The sequence below is a fragment of the Oncorhynchus mykiss genome, chromosome 13 (genome assembly GCF_057628025.1).
Source record: "Oncorhynchus mykiss isolate SJ-2025 chromosome 13, ASM5762802v1, whole genome shotgun sequence".
NCBI classification, from domain to species: domain Eukaryota; kingdom Metazoa; phylum Chordata; class Actinopteri; order Salmoniformes; family Salmonidae; genus Oncorhynchus; species Oncorhynchus mykiss.
In genome coordinates, this window is record NC_143034.1 from 33,318,803 (window position 1) to 33,331,335 (window position 12,533).

The following is a 12,533-nucleotide window of genomic DNA, read 5'->3' on the forward strand; positions in this document are numbered from 1 at the left end:
GATCTTAACTGTTGTCAAGGAGGAAGTGAAATGCTGGAGGAAACTTCTGATTTCCAGAGTGCACTTTTCAGCCTGGAGCAACAGTGCCCCCTGGGCTGGTGTACGGTACTATCGTCTGACCTACAAGGGCCTCAAATCAAGTTTATAAGCAGAAATAATGAGTGAAACAATTTTGCACCTAAAGATGGGTGTACTTTCTGAACAATTACATGTTTATATAAATGTTTGCATGCACAGAATTGGTGTGTGTGTGTGTGTGTGTGTGTGTGTGTGTGTGTGTGTGTGTGTGTGTGTGTGTGTGTGTGTGTGTGTGTGTGTGTGTGTGTGTGTGTGTGTGTGTGTGTGTGTGTGTGTGTTTGTGTGTGTGTGTGTGTGTGTGTGTGTGTGAGATTGAGGACTGGGATGGAGGGTGCTTCATCTCTTCTTCCTCTCTTATTCCCTCTTCCCTTTGTTCTTCCAATCTATCACACCTCTCAGAAGACTATCCCTTACAAGGTCGTATTCATTAAGACACACCATGCAAAATATGATATTCTCCTCAAATGACAAGATTGGAATCCTATGAAGGGCACAGCTGTGCAGTTTAGCACCCATAGGCATTCTCCACCCATATTATGAATGTATGGGTGGACTGACATGTCCTGCTGAGACTGAGACTGTCCTTATATGGACATGCAAAGAAAATAGGAGTAAAGGACGTTGGTTAATGGGATTTTATGTCATTCCTGGATTTAACTTTTGTATTGTCCATGTTTTGTTTTAATTGTTTTTGCTGTGTTTTTGCCTCTTAGCTGTTATTTTTAATCAGCACTGGTTCTCGGTTGACTGGCCTGTTAAAGGAATGAATATAGTTCAATGTGACATACTGTATATATAACATTTCATAACTTTTGATTAGGAGGTAAAACAAAAAACTGCTTAATTTTCATGGTTTCTAGAGGTTAAAGTATCAATATTTTACCAGGTAAGATGCTAATTATGTAATATCTTGACCATCCTTGGACTAACCCTTCACTGCCACTGACACACTGTTGAAGTACAGGACTTCACGGTTACCATATTTGCATTTGAGGCACGACATTATCAGTCGAAGACCTCTTTAAAGGAATATGAGGACCAGGTACGTGAGGTGTATCTTAATTTACAGTGCCTTCAGAAAGTATTCATACCCCTTGAATTATTCCACATTTTGTATTACAGCCTGCGTCTCACCCCATCTATACACAATACCCCATAATGACGAAGCGTGTTTTAGGTCATTGTCCTGCTGAAAGGTGAGTTAATCTCCCGGTGTATGGTGGAATGTAGACTGAACCAGGTTTTCCTCTAGCATTTTGCCTGTGCTTAGCTCCATTATCTTTTTTTATCCTGAAAAACTCCCTTGCCTTTAATGATTACAAGCATACCCATAACATGACGCAGCCGCCACTATGCTTGAAAATATAAAGTGGTACTCATTAATGTGTTGTATTGGATTTGCCCTAAACATAACACTTTGTATTCAGGACAAAAAGTGAATTGCTTTGCCACATTTTTTTCAGTATTACTTTAGTGCCTTGTTGCAAACAGGATGCATGTTTTGGAATATTTTTATTCTGTGCAGGCTTTCTTCTTTTCACTCTGTCAATTAGGTTATGTGAGGGGTCAGCAAGATCAAGTGGTGCGACTGCGCCCTCTCCTGGAGGTGGGCTGCGGTACAGCCACTACTGATGAGCTCAACTGGGGCCAATTGACTGATTACTGTTTGTGCTCTCTTAAGGACCTGACTGAGTGGGCAGAGGGGGGAGAGTGATTATGAGCTGGAGACTATGGTGAACTCCAGGACACACTGTTATAGGTTCGGCTCAAGCTGTTGGATTGGTGTTTGGTACCAACTGTTTGTTTTAATTTTTTGGGCTAGCCATTGGCCTTTGCTTGTATGGCCCCGGGAGAGTTGAAAGAAGAACTCCCAATACAGTTTCCTTTTTGCTGAAGTCTTGTCTCCGCGTCTCATTTCGTGCTGTCCCGCCTAGGATTTCATCAGTGAATAGGTACGGGCTTTCACATTTAGTATTGTGGAGTAACTACAATGTTGTTGATCCATCTTCAATTTTCTTCTATTCTATTACAGCCATTGAACTCTATAACTGTTTTAAATTCAGCGTTGGCCTCATGGTGAAATCCCTGAGCGGTTTCCTTCATCTCTGGCAACTGAGTTAGGAAGGATGCCTGTGTCCATCCAAAGTGCAATAACGTCACCATCCTCAAAGGGATATTCAATGTCTGATTTTCTATTTTGTACCCATCTATCAATAGGTACCCTTCCTTGTAAGGCATTGGAAAACCTCCCTGGTCTTTCTTTGTTTGAAATTCACTGCTTGAATGAGGGATCTTACAGATAGTTGTATGTGTGGGGTACAGAGATCATTAAAAATCACGTTAAACACTATTATTGCACACAGAGTCCATGCAACTTATGTGACTTGTTTAGTATATTTTTACTCCTGAATGTATTTAGGCTTGCCATAACAAAGGGGTTGACTATTTATTGACCCAAGCTATTTCAGATTTAGCATGTTTAATACATATAGAAAAGCATAATTCTATTTTGACATTATGGGGTATTTTATGTAGGCCAGAGACAAAATCTCTATTTAATCCATTTTAAATTCAGGCTGTAACACAACAAAATGTGGAACAAGTCAAGGGGTGTGAATACTTCCTGAAGGCACTGTACTTCCCTCTCTCCTCTGACACAAACATTGATATACTGTGTGTAAACACTCATGCACGCACATGTGCAGGTACACACAAACACACACACACCACTTTAACATAGTGTTTACAACCCAGGGGACACACCTGTCACTTTGGTTACAATAAAAATCTCTTCATTACTTATCTTTCTTATATTGATCTCTTGGGACCCACAAATAATTGGAAACAACTGCACAAAACCTCAAGGGATAATTTGCTTACAGTGAGTGGCAGTGTAATGTGTTTGTGTTGCGGATGGGCTGATTTTCTGTTGTGTATTTGAAATATGTATTTTAATTACTTCTGAGTATTTTGTATTACACTGGGCAGAACTGTGTATTTTGTTACAAGATACTTTCAAGAGGTGTGATTTGTATTTACAAACTACTTTTCTATACCATTTGTTTTTTTGATAGCAGTTCACATTTTGTGGCCCCCTTTCACCCTGCATTGGAATCAGAAGTCTGATGGCACTATGGTGTGATAAGAGTGTCTGCCAAATGAACTAAATATAAAGGTACACTGATTGTACAAACACATTTGCCCTCAGAACAGCCTCAATTTGTCGGAGCATGGACTCTAAAGTGTCGAAAAACTTCTACAGGGATGCTGGCCCATGTTGACTCTAATGCTTCCCATAGTTGTGTCAAGTTGGCTGGATGTCCTTTGGATGGTGGGCCATTCTTGATACACATGGGGAAACTGTTGAGCGTTCAAAAACCCAGCAGCGTTGCAGTTCTTGACACAAACTGGTGTGCTTGGCACCTACTACCATACCCTGTTCAAAGGCATATTTTGTCTTGCCCATTCACCCTCAGAATGGCACACATACATAATCCATGTCTCAAGGCTTAACAATCCTTCTTTAACATGTCTCCTCCCCTTCATCTACACTGATTGAAGTGGATTTAACAAATGACATCAGTGAGGGATCATTGCTTTCACCTGGTCAGTCTATATCTGGGGTGGCAGGTAGCCTAGTGGTTAGAGCGTTGGACCAGTAACTGAAAGGTTGGTGCATCAAATCCCTGAGCTGAGATGGTCAAAATCTGTTGTTCTGCCCAGAACAAGGCAGTTAACCCACTGTTCCTAGGCCGTCATTGTAAATAAGAATGTGTTCTTAACTGACTTGCCTAGTTAAATAAAGATTAAATAAATAAAAAATATAATGGAAAGAGCAGGTGTCCATAATGTTTTCTACGCTGCCCCGTCCCGAAACAAGGCCAATAATAATACCCCGTGTGCATTGCAGTTCATTTTGGTATGTTCATTTTGATACATTGATCTGGTATTTTGTCATTTTTGCCTGTCTGTGTGTGATGCCTCATTCTACCTTATTGCTATTCACCAAACATTTAGCCATGTGTCGATGAACCATTTATAGACAAAATAAATATTGTTTAACCTGAGCTCTCATTACATTTTCATGTGTTCCTTTTATGGATCTCTGGGAATATATGGGTTGTGTGTCCCAAAATGGCACCCACATAAAAGTAGTAGTGCACTATATAGGGAATAGGGTGCGAATTGGGGTGCAGACACAGTTTTGAAATATTTATCATGCTCTGAGAAAGATTCACACTCAAAAAAATACAAATAAATGTCGATCTCCCTCTCTCGCTGCTCTTGTCTCTTTCCCTTGCTTCATTGCTCTCGCTCCTTTTCCCTCCCTCATTCACTATCTACTTACCTTTCTCCCGTGCTCTCTCCTCCCATCTCCCTTTCTCTATCTCTCCCCTGTCTCTCATTCTCTCCCTCCTTCCTGAAGCCACAGCCACCACTCCCTCTGATGGGGGGCCAATAGCATTCTGGTAGAAGTGATGTCAAAGTTAGCTGTCTAAGAGAGAGCGAGAGAGAGAGAGGTTGAAAAATGTATCACCCCGGAGCTCACCTCCACGGAGGCTTCAAGGCCCTCACACTGGGACTCATTAAGGGTCAAGGGTCAGGTGGTCAGGGTGAGATCAGATGGCAGTGTCTGTGGTTGATATTGAAGTCACATATGGATAGGTGGAGTTTTCTAAAGAGAGTTTAGTAAAGAATAGCCAAACTGATGCATTTGTATTCAGTGTCTGATGTTTCGGATATGTGTGCACATTTATGCATAGACCCACACTCACGCACGTACACACAATGTATAAATGTCAACAACTAAAGGTTGGGAATTCTACTGTGTACCACTGAGAATGCCAACCTGCCCTTGTTGACGTTCAAGTAGAGCAAATATTATGATGCATATCATTAAAAAAAACTGAGCGTTTTGCAGAAAACATTCACAAACAATCAGTTCAAATGTTCACCGTTTGAAAAGGCAGAACATTAATAGTTCTAATAAGTTAATTTTGTCTCATTGAGTGAAGTCATAGAATTTTAATTAGTCTCAGCAAACAAATGTATTAACTAATAAATCTTATTCTGGGATTTGGACAGGTCATTTACACTTTTAGGGGGGGGGGGGGGGGGGAATACTAACCTCACATTGATTTTGGAACTTTCATTTGGTGTTTTAGCAGTATTGCTCATACTTCATCATTGCCATATGGCCCTGTCGTCACTGAGTCAGTCTACATTGGGCCCCTATCCCCTCTTTGTAGCCCTAAGACTAAAACAACCACAAAAACTGAATTACGATGATGCATGGTCTATTTGGTCTTTGGCTTAATTACATTCATGAAGTGAAGTCGAGGCATTTCATGTTCCTGCCAATAAGTGGTCTGTTAAGATCATACCTTGATGACACGTCAGGTTTTCCTGAAGCCAGATTATGATCGTGACAGCTTAGTAAATATTGAAGCACTTTGAGACCTTGTGAAACACTTTTTCATACAGCTAATTAAGTGAGTATATTAATTAGCTTAGATTATATTGTGTTTGTGTGTTTTTTTTAAGTGCTGGGTGCACTGTACATGAGTGATGCTATTTTTTTTAATTATAGAATGACATTGGGGAAATATAAAGAAATGTTCCTGGAGTCCTCTCTCCCGAAGAACTGAATAGATTCCACTAGAGTATACAGTACATGGGTCTGGGTATAGCCATATTTCTTACACCCACTGTTTCAAGGCTATTTAGATCTGTGATCAGACAGAAGAGGAGAAATTGAAAATATTGACTGTTTTGTTACACCCTATAGATCTAGGATCTTAATCCTGCGGCAACAGAAAATTTGAATTATTATGTGGATTATAATTAATGGACATGTTTTTTTGTAGGGGTTGAGAAATTGTTTAATGGCAAATCAAGTCTGAAATGTTAAAGTGGAAATCACAAACTTAATACACTACACGTTTGTATTTCCTGCTGTGCAGGACAATTCTGAGCAACAAAAGAGTGATCAAATGAAGATCCTACATCTGTAAGTAATATGATACAACACAAACAGAGTTTGCACAACAACAGCCTAAAGAGGTAGAGGCAAAGCCCGGATCACAAAGTGTGCAAAATGTTTGCATGACTTTTCCGACCTTGAGAAGCAACCATTTTCTCTCCTCCAGATGCTACTTTGCCTACTTTCTCCACACACAGCAGGCTCCCTTTGTTCTGCTGAAGTGTCACTATTACCGCTATGGCAGCTTGTTAATTACAGTTTGGTGTGTGTGTATGTGTGTGTGTCAGGAGCTCCTGGTCAACCTGGCACTTAGGACAATTAAACACACACACCAGCAGGATGCCTGTCACAGTTCTCTCTATGACCTGTCTGCTGTGCTAGATCATAACCAAACAGCTGTATAAAGGGTCTGAAGGACATGGGATAACTAATCCCAATATCCTGAAATCCTACCGCGTTTCTGGATGGTAAGACGAGTATTTTGTGCTGACATTACAGCCCTCTAACAACTCAAAAGATGACAGACAGACTGGGTGCGTGTACGTGTATGTGGGCGCTCGTGCATGTGGCAATGTATAACTGCTTTGACTGCTCTTAGTGAGGCACACTGCTTTTTATCTGATGACTAATAAAACCGGAACACTTATGTTAAAACCTTTGCCAAAGCAATGGGCCTGGCCACTCCGACGAATGAGACTTTGCAAAGTTAGTTTGGAACATTAAAGCTCTTCGGTTGAACAACAAGCCCCATTAACTTTCAGTATTGGCACTCCAAATGCCTGTGGCTGCTTTCTTGCTGATTGCTATGGCACATTAAGCCGGGATCTTTATACCATTAAACAAATAGGTCTGAACGTCTCCCTCACCTCCGCCTTCAAAGTGGAAAAGGTTATACTCACTTCCCCAGTCACCGATAAAAAGGCAGGCATTGGAAAAGGGGGTTTGTGACAGTGTGGGCGTGTGCGTGTGTGTGTTCATTGTCCACTAACGAACAAAGGTAATTTGATAATGTATACAAAAGCACCACTTGAATCAACAATGATAATTATAATATAGTGTGGTCCTGATTGCAGAGAATCAAGTGGTTCTCTCGCTTTCTCTCTCTCTATGCCCCCCTCCCTCTCTATCCGTCCACCATGGTTCTCTCTCTCTCTCTCTCAAATATCTCACCCTGGTTCCTCGTTTCCTCTCTTCGACCTCCTCAACACGCATTGGAGGAGAAGGCCTTAGGGAAGGAACCTTGGATCCTCTCTTCCAATGCGTTTTGAGAGGGAGGGCAGGAGAAAGGATACGAGGAAAGACAATTGAGAAAGTACGATTGTCTGTCTCTCCAACTACTGTATTTGTTGAATGCTCCACTTTTTGAGTTCTTTTAGATTATATTCCACAGAGCTTTGTCTCTATTTTTTTTAATCACCGTCCTCTCTCAACACTTGGTAGCATCCATGGCTAAAAGTCACGATATGTTTTTAATGTTGTAAAGAAAAGCCATTCAATACGGTCATGACTAAGCAAAATGAAAACTACCTGCTGTTTCCCCAGTCAGGATGAGATGGTTGATATCTTTAGGACGTAATAAATTTGGTTAATCCCATTTCAGTTAATGGACCATAAAACTTTATGCCGCCGATCCAATGTACTGGACTTCGACAATGCAGCACTGGGAGGAGTGTTCTCCAGAGTCTTCAAAGGTGAAAGCAATACTGTAATGTAGTCTGACTCAAGTGTGAAAGCCAACAGGGGCTGTACATTTAGAAAAATTAGAAAAACAATTCTTTACACATTTTGGGACTAAAATATCAAGGTGTGCTGCAGTGCGGACTGATATTTTACTTCTTCAACCGTCACAACAGCTCAACATATTCTATGGATCTTGGGCTCCCCCGTGCGGTCAGTGATATAGTCACTAAATAAAAGTCTCCCCACAGAAGCACATCCGTTTCTGTATTGTTGACTCTTATCAACTGTATGCAATAATTTCCTCTGTGTTGTCATAGGAATTCAGCATTCTCGGTGTTGACGTCTCCAACCCCCATTGTCCAGAGTTTACATCACGTAGGTCTGATATCTGATCGGAGGTTAACTTCAGTGATACTATTTTGAATCCAAACTACTCAGATGTTTAGAAAAGGGGTCTTAAATTCCTTGTTCTTTCTCTGTTCCTGAACTGTGATGAGATACTTTTTTTCTACACCCCATGGACTTTTGGGGCATGGCTTTTTAGGGTATAATCTCTCTCGCTGACCATGCTTAGGATAATGCCTTGTAATGCTTGTTAATGCTTTGTAACTTAAGCTTTATACCTTGTCATGTGAATCCATTCATTGTACAATGTTAATTAAATATCTGCCTTTCATAGACAATTCTCAGGCATTTTTTTGTTATTGCCCATTACTGTACCAACTATGGTGTTCTTGCATATTGCTAACTAATCTTTATGGAGTCAAACATTTCACAAATATCTACAGAACATTAATTGCTGCCTCTATCTTGAAACCAATATTCACTAATATCCAGAAATATAAATGTACCTAAAATAAGCAGCTTTATAAAAAAAATAGCTTTATTCTACAAGGAAAATTAACTTGTTCATGTCACTGACCCTTTTGATGACCACTCTTGGATCACTTAACCCAAAATAAAATGCAATTCAATCATTTTAGATTTACTGGACTTAAGGGCTGATTTCAAATTCAGGAAGTGAGTCCCTTTTCTGGGTTAACCCTGCCCTGATAAGGAGTGTCCAGTCCCTTGCAGTGCAGACCTGTGACCACATGCAACCATTAGGCTGAGCTTAAGCTCAATAAGACCTGTGAGTCAGTGAAGGTGCTACTGGGTCCACACACAAAAAAATGGTTTGAAATAGTCCATTCAAATAGGCTAATTTAGACTACCAAAACTTTTCTAGAAGTTGGAATGGTTCTTGCTTCTATACATTTTGCAGCCTCAACTAAAAGAGCCTTCAAGTACTTCAGCCTTACAAAGATCCAAATTCAAACCATTGTGCAGTCACAGATATGGTTGAACAATACTGCCACCTTCAGGAGGATTGTTCCTATTCAGGAGTACCAATCAGCCCTTGGTTCAAATACTTTGTATAGCCTGCCTGGAGTGCCAGATAGAGGGTTGTGGTTTTGGGGCTATTATATTGGTTCATTAAGCCAAGCAAGTTTAGTCAAGCACACATTTCAAGTAGTATTTAAACCGAGGTCTGATCCCCAATATGGCACAAATGGACCCATATTGGATTGAATAGTTATGCGTGTACACATACAGCCCAATTCTGATATTTACAAGAACCTAGAGTATAGGAGTCGATTTGGGCAACAGGTCCTTCCTTGATAACTGATGCCTCAGAGTTCCTATTGAAGACAATGTCCAAGTCCACACATTTTGGGGAAATTAAATGAAGGGGCACGAGTGACAAAAATAAGTGCAATATGCTGAAATTGCTGCACCATGTTTGCTAAAGTGCTAAGTTGTCAAACTGATATTGGGCTCAAATATTGAATCATTGTACCGCTGGGAAAATCACTTTTCAATAATTAAATATTTCCCAGCTGCTTTAAGCTGGCATACAAACAAAAAGTTTAGAAAACCTCTGAAATAACGCACAGAACAGATCTACGACTTCTTAAACATGTTTAACGAGAATGACAGACCTACACCTCCCATTTCTATGCTAATTTGTTTTTTAGCCCAAAAAGTTACATATTGCCGCTTTAAGCAATCTAGCCAAAGTGATGTAATACAGAGCATGGTCCTCAAAAGTTTCAAACATTTATTACCTTAAAAACAATATACAAAAACATTGAGTAATATTAAATATCCATATATTGCATTTTATATCTATACACGAAGTTCAGTTATTGGGCCTGCCAAAAGCCGAGGCCTCACATTATCCAATCCTGCAATTTATGTCTTCTCAAACATTTCCAGCAATTGGCAATGACTCCTCGTGGATTTCAACACAATTACCAAACATTTCTTGAGAAGCATAGGTCATGTAGAGAAAGCCATCGTCATCTTTGTGGTCCTTGTAGACTTGCGCCATGGTAAGAGACATGCTGGCCAGGCCACTATTATTGATAAGCAGGTAGAACGCTTGACTCTGCATCAGAGACATACGATTTCTGAAACGAGAACGTGCAGAGTGTATTGACAAGACGTACTCAAAATGTAGAAATTATCTTGCACAAAGTCAAGTAATATAAAAGTAGTGAGTCGCGCGCGGCACTCGAGGCTGATACATATCAGGTGATAACCAAGTTTGAAATTATGCACGAGTTCTCAAACAAACATTGAAGACATGATTTCAGTCATGTTAAGCCATGCTTGCCAAGTTAAATAATCAACATTTCAGCTAAACGTTTCTCAAAGGAGACACACCTTATAATGGTGACAAACTGAGTCATGGAAAGTTCTTGGGGGACCAGGAATTTCGTTTTATCAAGAGGCGGCAAGTACTTCTCCCGTTGATACCTTTCAATGATAACCTGTGTGTGGGTGGAAAGGTCACTTTTAGAAGGTGCAAATTCAATGGAACGTCAGGGTAGAATACGGTTTTAGAAATAAGCGAACTTACCGGAATTTTTGTTGGAAACTTTGTTCGGATCCCCGCGACCTCCTGTTTTCTCGTGGCTGTTTGGGATGGAAAACGTGGATGAGATTATAAAGCAACGCATAGTCTACCACATGCAAAGCAATACATTCAATAATCACCAAAGCTTTTTCTCTGCTTGAAGGACTTAGGGTGCTGTGGTTTCTCAAATGGAGGCATCATGTGGGCAAGTGGCTCCTCTCTTCAATTCCTGCTGTCTGATCTAGGCTATAAAAAATGTAACCATGTAGAACAGCCAACAGAAATTAAATAGTGTGGTCGCAGTGACGTATCACCTCATTACCTTGGGGTTGGGTCAGCACGCTTCATATGGCTAATGAATTGACCGTGCATAATGACTCCGCTGTGTGTAAAACCAATCCAAATGGTTAAGATCTAATAAATGACCTGATTGTAATGTTTCATGTAATTGATGTTTGAAAAGAAGACTGTTTGAATTACCAAACATTATATAGAGGTCATTTAGTCATTAAAATATCTTACACACAAATCATACATAGAGGCCTTATAATATTCTCACACTAAAGTAGGCCCTACATCATGTGAGGGCAACATTTTGTTTAATGTATTTTCGTGGATTTCAAAGGACATGAAATTCAGTCGGGGTCGTGGATGATAGGCTTGGGTGTGTGTGCAATGTAAACAACTGGATTAATGGCTCAATGGAATGCATAGATGCATTAATGGAATGTGCTATAATATATGAAATATGGCTACCACAGATACACTTCTGTAGCATACATTATGACATTTTCAATTTAAGTTACAAAAAAATATACTCCGTAGGCCAATTAAATAAAATGACAGTAAAAAAAAAAGAGAACAAGCGAATTTTAGGTTGAAAATGCAGCTATATCTTCTTTGAACTTCAAATTCCATCATACGTAGTGTACAACAGTTGTCAACAGCGCATTTATATCCGATTGGCTTATTCCAGTGTGAATCGTGTAAATCGACCAATGGGTAAAGAAATCACTGGATGTGGGTGGGAGCTGAGTGTGAACGTCATCAATTGACAGCTGGCTGCTCCGACATGAATGTGCCTGCCCAGTAGAGAGAGCTGTAGGTAGCTATTTCCTTTCCATTTCATATCACAGGGGCGGTTAAAGGAAAACCCATCCGTCTGAGCACAGTCGTGCCAGCTTGTGCGAACTGAACCCACACACCTGGCCTGGGCATGGACGAACAGGCAGGGCCCGGCGTGTTCTTTAACAACAACAACAACTCGGGTTTGCCAGGCGCTGGCAAAGGACCGCAGCAGCCGGGCGACGTCGGTGGCGGAGAGGCGGCCAGGGCTCATTACAACATTCCGGGGATATTGCACTTTCTGCAACACGAATGGGCCCGTTTCGAGGTGGATAGAGCGCAATGGGAGGTGGAGCGAGCCGAATTGCAGGTAAACCACGTCAAAATGCCCTGCTTATTTTTGGTTGGGGGTTTACGGTGTTGAGTGCGCCCTAGGAAGATTGAAATTTGTGTCAGGAAGCTTACTCGCGCGCTACGGTCTTTGTGGCGAGAACTGCTCGAGCTACGTTGCTACTAGAGTAGTCTTGGTCGGATGACGTTAGTCACTATAGCCAACCTCGGTCCTGGGAAACACTGTGCTAAGTCGGTTGAATAATATAAAATGATTCTGATGAACAGTGAAGTTGATTCATGCACTCAATAGGCATGAGTCTTTATTGTGCCTTATGACTTCTCTTAAATGGCATGTCGTAAATATATCAGAGGTAAGGCTATTAGCATAATGTGATGTGCAGGCCTTGTTTGAGTTGTAGCTCGCAGTGTAAAATTAAATATAAACGCAACAATTTCAAAGATTTTACTGATTTACGGTTAATACAAGGAAAT

At 40.7% G+C, this 12,533-nt stretch overlaps 2 protein-coding genes and 1 long non-coding RNA gene across 4 annotated transcripts in view; 2 read left to right on the forward strand and 1 right to left on the reverse strand.

Moving 5' to 3' along the window:
• The first annotated feature begins 1,198 nt into the window (after positions 1-1,198).
• Positions 1,199-4,145, forward strand: LOC149978833 (uncharacterized). The gene is made up of 2 exons (XR_016485837.1): positions 1,199-1,274; positions 1,760-4,145. It is a non-coding gene; the product is annotated as an uncharacterized LOC149978833 (long non-coding RNA).
• Positions 4,146-9,828: 5,683 nt separating this feature from the next.
• Positions 9,829-10,908, reverse strand: LOC110486037 (microtubule-associated protein 1 light chain 3 gamma). The gene is made up of 4 exons (XM_021557348.3): positions 10,784-10,908; positions 10,647-10,702; positions 10,451-10,557; positions 9,829-10,194 (listed from the first exon to the last, which is right to left on the reverse strand). Exons 1-4 carry the CDS (start codon positions 10,842-10,844, stop codon positions 9,987-9,989), a joined length of 432 nt encoding a protein of 143 aa, XP_021413023.1. The 5' UTR covers positions 10,845-10,908; the 3' UTR covers positions 9,829-9,986.
• Positions 10,909-11,659: 751 nt separating this feature from the next.
• The window catches only part of LOC110486038 (striatin), a 92,873-nt gene continuing 91,999 nt past the window's right edge, over positions 11,660-12,533 (forward strand). For both annotated transcript variants that reach the window (XM_036940685.2, XM_021557349.3), the window contains exon 1: positions 11,660-12,078. In XM_036940685.2, coding sequence (XP_036796580.1) covers positions 11,860-12,078 — 219 coding nt within the window. In that variant the 5' untranslated portion in view covers positions 11,660-11,859. The remainder of the gene's footprint in view (positions 12,079-12,533) is intronic.

Coding starts and splice junctions, on each gene's coding strand:
- LOC110486037 (XM_021557348.3), bottom strand. CDS start 10,844: ATGATGCCTCCATTTGAGAAACCACAGCACCCTAAGTCCTTCAAGCAG. Junction 10,558..10,646: donor AGTTTCCAACAAAAATTCCG/GTAAGTTCGCTT, acceptor ACCCACACACAG/GTTATCATTGAAAGGTATCA. Junction 10,195..10,450: donor CAGTTTGTCACCATTATAAG/GTGTGTCTCCTT, acceptor TTCTCGTTTCAG/AAATCGTATGTCTCTGATGC.